The sequence below is a fragment of the Lipotes vexillifer genome, unplaced genomic scaffold (genome assembly GCF_000442215.2).
Source record: "Lipotes vexillifer unplaced genomic scaffold, Lipotes_vexillifer_v1.1 scaffold835, whole genome shotgun sequence".
In the NCBI taxonomy this organism is placed as follows: domain Eukaryota; kingdom Metazoa; phylum Chordata; class Mammalia; order Artiodactyla; family Lipotidae; genus Lipotes; species Lipotes vexillifer.
In genome coordinates, this window is record NW_006774135.1 from 669558 (window position 1) to 677640 (window position 8083).

Consider the following 8083-nt stretch of genomic DNA (forward strand, 5'->3'; position numbering starts at 1 on the left):
GGCAGCTGACGAGAAACGGAGGCGGCGGGACGGACCAGCCCACCGGCCACGGCAGACAGGAGGGAGCGGCGGGGAGACCTCGACAGAGCCGCTGGAGAGGAGTGGGGGCAGCCGGGGGCAGAGGGCCTAGGGTGGGACTCGGGGACCCTAACAGGGCGGCACCACAGCCCCCCGAGAGCCGCTTCCGCTGAGGAGGGAGGAGCGGGCGGGTGAGGAGGGGCTCCCACGGTGGGAGGTGAGGACGAATGGGCAGCTCTAAGGAGGCGGAACAGCCCCAGGACCCTCGCTCGCCCTCATCCTCTGCCGGCCACGAACGCTGCGGCCTTCCAGCCTCAGCGGGTTCACACCGTTGGATGTGAGGCCCCAGGCCCCGCCGGGCCCTACCCTCCTGCCCTGCAGGCCGCCCTGCCCACTTCCAGGCCGCCCTCTGGAGGTCACACCTGACCTAACACACCTCGGCCTGGTCACTCCAGGAGCCCTGCCTTGAGGAGCGTGAGGGTGGGCTCCCGGGCAGACCCTGGCGGTCTGCGGCCTCCACGGGGCTCCCCCGACCCCCCGGACATTCGGCCTGTAGCCGCTGCTCTCACCTGCCCCCGACGCTCGTCCACCAACTCGGCCCCACCTGCCGGCTCCGCCGGGGGGATGCCCCGCCCCCAGCCCCACCCTCAGGCCCCCCCTTCTGGCGCACCGGCACCTCGAGGTGCATGGAAACGCCTGGCCTGTCACAGTGTCTAGCACCGGACAGCAGATGCAGCACTTGGTATCGTTTGCAAACTTGCTGTGTCGCGGCCTGCCCTCGCCATCCTCAGGCGGCATCTGGGGGCCTCACCTGGAAGAGTGACGAGGCGTACAGCAGGGTCCCGTCTCCCCCCAGGCAAATGATGAGATCAATCTGGTTGGAGATGTCATCGTAATCTAGAAAACGAGGCGGACACAGGAGAGCCGTCAAGCCCCGCCCCCGACGCTGCCAGGCGTGGCCACGTGGGCGGGGCCGCACGGGACAGCTCGCCTTCTCTGAAGGTGCAGAACTTCCCCTTCACCGGCCCGAGGCGGTCGTCGCTCACGACGGCGGGGTCCTCCAGAACCTTCTTCTCCACGTACACGACCATGTTGCTCTCCTGCAAGGGACGTGGGCGAGTGAGCCCTGCCGCCAAGAGCCAGGCCGCGGCGCGCCGGCCTTCGCGAAGCCTCCTTCCGCCTTGCTTGGCCTTGCACGATGCTGGGTGGGGGGTGGGCGGCAGCAGCTCAGTCTCGGTGACAAAGCGCGACCGTTTTTTCCCCTCACACGCTGCTGAGCTGCCGCCGGAGGCTCGGTGACGCGGGGTTACAGAGCCTCCTGACGCCCTGGAGCCCCAGGCGGGAGCCGGCTCTGACGCCAGCCCCGCGGCCACCCCTGCTCACCTCCATCAGGTACACGCAGAGCTCCTTGAAGGGCTGGAGCAGGCTGGCGTCCCGGATCTTCTTGATGACGAGGACGCTCTTTGGGGACTTGTTCCATGTCAGCCGCTGGCTGGCAGGGTCCTGGATGTGCCTTTGAGGGGAGACGAGTGTTCGCACTGGCCCTGGGCCGTCCCCGGAGTGTGTCTCCTGCACCAGCGCGGCCGGTCCCCGAGCCGGAGCGGGCGCTCGGCGCACTCAGAGTGGTGTCCTCCCTCTGGCTGCCCGACTGCACCCCTGCCCGCGGCTCCTTTGGAACAAGGCTCACTCGGGGACCTGCTGCGGAGGAAACCCCACACGCACCCGGACCCAGACAGATGGGGACTCTGTCCCGGGGGACCCAGGTCTCCTGTTGACTCGTAAGGGGGGCACAGCCCCATGTCCACACCACTGTGTGAGCAACTCAGGTGACCGTAACTTTCACAGTTAAAAGCCACCCGGTTTTAAAGTCAATGGCAGGATTTGGGACCGTGAGACTGCTCTGGAGATTTCAACGGCGGGCACGTGTCATCACACGTCTGTCCAAAGCACAGGACGCACCGCACGGAGGGACCCTGGTGTCAACTAGGGACTCTGGGTGACGTGACCTGTCAGTGCAGGTTCGTCGTGTGTAACAAGTGCACCCTCTGCGAGGATGTCGATGAGGGGCTGGCTGGCGGGGGGCGGGGGGGCATGAGAAATCTCTGTACCTTCTCCTCACTTCTGCTGCGAATCTAAACCCAAACCTGCTCAAATAATAAAAGCAAAAACCAAAAAAAGTCAGCTGGGCCTGCCTGCCAACAACAGCTCTGCAAGTTCTGTGGCGCTCGGCCTTGGCCCCTAGCACTGGCGGGCTGGCACGGTCCGCGGGCAGCAGATCCTCCCTGAGGGGCGGGAGTCCCGAGGCCGAGCCCTGCCAGGACTCCGACCGCTGTGGGCACCCCGTAGGCGCCCGCCCGACCTGGCAGCACACCCCTCCGCCTGTTGGGAAACAGTCCTGAAGGCTGCAGGCAGTGACTTCCCTTCTGACACAAGTTCCCCAATCAAGACACCTGCTCCAGGTCACGCCTCGTGGCCGCGGCCTCCCTGAAAACCTGACGACCCCAACAGCAACTCTCCAAACCGTGACGTGAACCATTAAAAGAGCAGTGGGTCCCTGGCCCCAGGCTGTGACTGACTGACCATCACTCACCCTTTCCAGGCGTTTCTGCGACGGCAGGGGTCACTCATGACCTCCTCTGCCAGGGTCTCCACCAGCCTGGGTCACACACGCGGCTCAGCGGAGGGCAGTGCTTGGTGCCCAGCATCTCGGTCACGCTCGACTGACAGCGGGAGTGCCACGCAAACCAGCACCCCCCCAGACTCCCCAAATGTGCAATTGCACCACAACCCTGCTTTCTGTACCCTCAAAACTGAAAGCAAAACATACTGTAACTTGTTAAAGGTTGTATGAAACGAGTCAAGAGAACTTCCTAAAATGAAAAATCAAACCAAACAAACTGTATTTGATCTTCTTTCTGTTCACACCACCCTCTTGTCCAATCGCCTTTAACAGCAAAGAGGCCAGACCTCAGACGCCTGCTCTTTAGAGGCTGGGCACCAAGCTCTGACGCCCTGGGCGGTCAGGATGGGCCCCATCCAGCCGCAGACGACAGCGCTGGGCTGTGGAACCGGCTTGGCCCGTGGGAGCGGCCCGCAGGCGGAGGGGCGGGCACTCGCGGGCCTCCTGTCACTCCACCTGGCCGTGGGCCTGGAGGGAGGGCAGGCGGGTCAGCGGAAGTCTGCCTGGCTGCCGAGGTGGATGATGAAGCCCCCCCCCCCACTGACCAGGCAGGCCGGACTCACGGCCCTTCAAGACCTGAGACTCAGCCGCGCCCAGCCAGAGCCACCGCAGCGCCATCGGCTCGTCTCAGGTACCAACTGGTCACTTCCTGTTGGGTCACTGCAAAGAGTGGTGCTGGCCCCTCCCTGGCACAGAGGCTCTGGGGGCTGGACGGGGGGCAGGGATGCCTGACAGCTCAGCGGGGGACCCATCTGAGCCCTGTCTCAAAAGCCAAAGGCGTCAGATGTTGGCAATTCCACATGTTTCAACATAACAGAAAATACACATTCACGGTGAGGTCTGAGAGAATAAAGTAGGAAGTGCGTCTCTTGCAGTCAACTCCTCCTACAGTGTGTCCCTTCTCAGCACCAGGGGAAAGTCAGGCCAGCACATAATCCCTGCCCCACCAGCCACGATGTGGGGAGGGCCAGGGACAAGATGGAGAAGTGGAGTCCTGTCCTCCCAGGGCAGGACTGTGCCGGGCGCAGGGCCTCGGAGACGCTTCTGGAACACCTGCCGCCCTGCTCGGAGCACCCCTCCCCACAATCCCACCTGACCTCGGGGAGCAGCTCAGATGCCAACCCGAGACCCCACCCAAGGTTCACGAGGCCAAAACACACACACACCTGTGACATGGGCTGGGCTGCGAGCAGGTGACAGCCAATTAAGGCTGGATGGCCAGAGGCCACCCAGGGCGGCACTTATGCTGAGCCATGAGTGACGAGGAGGGAGCGGCACTGCCAAGACCAGGGAGGGCAGGGAGGGGCCCCCCGGCAACGGTGAAATGTCAAGGCAGGGCAGTCTGGGGCAGTGCACACAGCAGGGCGTGGGGCGCCTGGGGGGCTGGTTATCAGCGTGGATGCTGTGCGGAGTGCAAACGTGGGGCACTGGGGGGTGGGCGCAGCAGGTGGGCAGGACCTGCCCGCGTCCAGCAGCAGCGACTAGAGAACCAGGGCAGCACCTGGATGGTAGAGGCACTGACACCAGTTACCCCAGTGCCCAGGCCGCCCTTGGGTCACCAGGGTCCACACAGCACAGCAGCTCCCAGGGGCCCGGTACCGTCTGCCCACTGGGCCAGCGCTGAGAACGGGCAGACAGCAGCAGGGAGCAAGGCCCCCCGGACGGTGAGTCACAGAAGCCTACCTGGGCCCTTGGTCTGACCCCCCAGAAGGTGAACCCCGCCATGGCTCCCCAGAAGGAGGGGGCACAGATGGCCCACTCGGTGGTGAGCCCACCGCCAGGCACAGTGGCAGTGCCGACCTGGAATTCTGCTGTTTCAACACAAAGCTCTTGTGGCCACGAAGCCATTTGAGTGTTTTCTCCCCTAAGACACACACGACACAGAGCAAAGGAGCAAAGCTTTCCCCTCTTTGGAACCATCCAGCACCTGGAGGAGGTGCTGGACGGGTAGAGACGGGAGCTGGGTTCAAGTGTCCAGTGAAACAGCCCGAACTGCTTGGCTTCTAAATGGTTTCTCAGCCAGCACCGCACGGCCAGGGGCCCCCAAGCTGCACTGCCCTCAGGCTGTCGCTAAAACACAGAGCTTACATAAAAAAAAGAAAAGGAAAAAAAAAATTGTGCCCGCAAGTCAGGGTATCTCTCAAACAAGTAAACTCAGCTTTTCAAAAATGCCAACTGACATCTCTGCATTTCAATAATAATTAAGAGAAACATATTTGACCCACCAAATGCATTAGCATGAAATACATTGTTTTTCTCTCCTAGAATTTTTCCTGTAAAAAGCAAATTAACTCTAAATACGAGTCGAGGCCCCTCCGACCCACTGCGCCCAAGGAGCAGGCTGCACCCACACTCTCGCCCCGAGCGAGTCGGAGACGGCGCCGTGTGGCCTCCTGGGGCCTCAGAAGGCGCCCTACACACTCACTGCCCCCCGAGCCAGAACCTCCCACAGTCCAGTGGCCCCTGGACAGCAGCCCTGTGGAGCTTCCCTGAAGACTCACATGATGGTCTGGGGGTTCTGCAGCACGCAGGCCTTTGGTCCAAAAGTGGTCACTGGGCACGGCCCGTGTAGCGAGCGGGTCCTCCTGTGGGGAGAGGCACAGGGCAGGGGCCGTCAGTCGGCTGAAAGACACACAGGTGTAGACAACGCACAGACTGTGTTAAACTCTCCAAAATATTTTTAATCCAAATGACGTAAACTCTGTCATCTGCCCAGCTCTGGCTGGAGGGCTACACGCTGTCCGTGTAGCCGTTAGAGGGGGCACACTTAGAAATACTCCTTAGAACAAGCACCCCAAACCAGTGCAGGTGCCCAGGCCCCACCCCAGAACAAGGGGATTCAACCCAGGGAAGGGCCTGGGAATCTGAATTCTTGACTGGGCAAGTCTGTTGGAAGACAAGCTTTTGGGCCTATACTTGGGAATCAAGACTTCAGAAACGATCCCCAAGTTATCCAGATTAAGATTCTAACAAAAATACTCACTCTGAGTTGTGCTGTCAATAAAAACAGGTAGTACTTGAGTGACCCAACATTTCCTATAACTGAAAAGTGACTCACAGGGCACTGTGGCCACAGAGGCCACCTCTGACCTGCTGCCACCACACCAGGTTCAACGCCCTTTCGGGCGCGACACCCCACAGAGCCAGCAGCCAAGGCCGCCCGCCCGGAGATGCACCCCCTGCAGTGCCAGGGACACCAACACGGGAGGACAACACGACTCTGCACGGAAGCTTCTGCTGGGAGCTGGCCGCCCGCTGCCCAGCAGGCGAGGGTGCCGTCCACCGGGCCCCCTGCATCTGCGGCAGTGCCGGCTCGGGCAGCTCCTCCCAAGACCCCGGGTGGCGTTCACGGCTCTGAGGCCGGCACTGCCGCAGCCCGCCCAGCACCCTGACACCTGTGCCAGAGCCCGTGCCACAGCAGGCGGCCCCGGTGCCGCTGACGGCACACGGGCCCCACCCACGCACCTCAACCTTGCGCAGCATGCGGGCACGGTGGGTGGGGGTGCCCTCTGGGAGCTGTGGCAGCAAGCGCGCCCACCTCTCGCATGTCTGAGCGCCCACGCAGGCCCAGAGGAGGCCTGGTACCTGAAATCGCGGGTGCTGGCCAGGGCGGGCGCGGCCGACAGGCTGCGGGACTTGGCGCGGCCCCGGATGGGGTGGCCCAGGCCCCAGTCCTCATCGCCATGGCACGCGGAGCAGCGGTAGGAGGCCGCCTCTGCACGCAGCTCCGCACTCCCGCTGACTGTTTCCTGTTCCATTTCTGTAGTCGATGGACGAGGAGGACTTCGGCCCGAAAACCCTGGAGGCCTTGATTTAATAAAATACAGTAAATATCTGTGTACAGAACAACGTATACACACACCTACACCCGCCCTGTCAGGGGAAAAATGACTCATGTCCAACTTACCAAAGGACTTGGCAAATAGTCTATTTCCATCCCAAAGATATTTAAGAACTCAGGAATCTACCTGTGTTTTTTAGTGAATCCAGAAGAGCTAGGGGTCTACCAAGCTGGGGTGTGGCCACGTGCCAAGGAGTGCACACTTTCATGAGAGAGCAATCACCACTGTGCAGTCTTAAATGCCTCTCGGCCCAGAAAATCTGGCTAAATATACTTGATAAGACCACCAGCAGGCACTCACTGAACTCCATGTCCTGCAAATAGCCTGCGCTTTAATCCAGTGCCAATGAAACACTGGCCAAAACCAACGTACTTGGTCCTCAAAGAAAAGTTCAACTTCCAAATACTAGTAAAGACAGACACCCTCATCTTCCAACCACAACATAGTAAAGCAGGAAAAGATGGAAGCAGAGGGCTTCCCTGGTGGCACAGTGGTTGAGAGTCCGCCTGCCGATGCAGGGGACGCGGGTTCGTGTCCCAGTCCGGGAAGATCCCACGTGCCGCGGAGCGGCTGGGCCCGTGAGCCATGGCCGCTGGGCCTGCGCATCCGGAGCCTGTGCTCCGCAACAGTGAGAGACCCTCGTACCGAAAAAAAAAAAAGGTGGAAGCAGAAACAAAACAACAGTCCTCCAACTACTGGGGAATGTTTGAATTTTCTCCCAACCAACTGAGGGCTCAAAAGAGGTATCAAAACAACCGTGACGGTGGATCCGAAAAGGTAAGCGTGAACCCAAAGTCCATGCCCCCCACTGAGCTGTGCTGAAATCCTTGAGAATTAAGAGTCATGAGCTAAGGCCTAAGTCAATGAAGCTAAAAAAGGAATAAAACAAGCCTAAGAAAGGCAGAAGAGGTGACAAAAATACAGGCAGAAATCAGTAGGTTGAAAAGTAGAAAAAGAAGAGCAGAGCTTGGAGAAAAGCAACAATAAATAAGCCAGTTTAGACAAGGGATGAAAAGAACTACACTCACTGAAAAACTTGGACCAAAGGTCATTTTCTAAGAGAACTGCTGACTAATGGAAGAGCTTCGGCAGTGCCACGCGCTGCTGGGGCCTCAGGACCTGCCTGTCCTCGGGAAGCAGAGGGAGAGCGGGACTCCTCACTCAGAAAGACCCAGCAGGGTAGCCTGCCAACGGCTCACGTCACCTCTTGAACAAGCAAGCGAAACAGGGCCATCGCCGCAGGGACCACGACGCAGATGCCAGCACCAGAAGGGACAACGTGGGGTGACGGCACGGAGGGCAGAAGGAAAGTTTAAGGACTCCAGAAAAGCCTGGGGCCTCTACGATAAGGTCAAAGGTGACGGGGTCCCTGCATCCCCCACCTCCACCTGCACCGTACAAGCACCTCAGGAGCTTTGGAAAATACGAATTCCCACACCTGACTTTGACCAAAGGCATCAGTAGTTTTAAAAAGCTCCTGAGAGGGCTTCCCCGGTGGCGCAGTGGTTGAGAGTCCGCCTGCCGATGCAGGGGACACGGGTTC

General features: G+C 60.3%; 1 protein-coding gene across 1 annotated transcript in view; it reads right to left on the minus strand.

Annotated features, from left to right (window-relative positions):
* The window catches only part of NADK (NAD kinase), a 9753-nt gene extending 3297 nt beyond the window's left edge, over positions 1–6456 (minus strand). Inside the window, exons 1-5 of the mRNA XM_007448936.1 lie at positions 6284–6456; positions 5200–5283; positions 1402–1531; positions 1010–1118; positions 830–915 (exon numbers count right to left, since the gene is read on the minus strand). Coding sequence (XP_007448998.1) covers positions 830–915; positions 1010–1118; positions 1402–1531; positions 5200–5283; positions 6284–6456 — 582 coding nt within the window. The remainder of the gene's footprint in view (positions 1–829; positions 916–1009; positions 1119–1401; positions 1532–5199; positions 5284–6283) is intronic.
* Positions 6457–8083: the final 1627 nt, after the last annotated feature.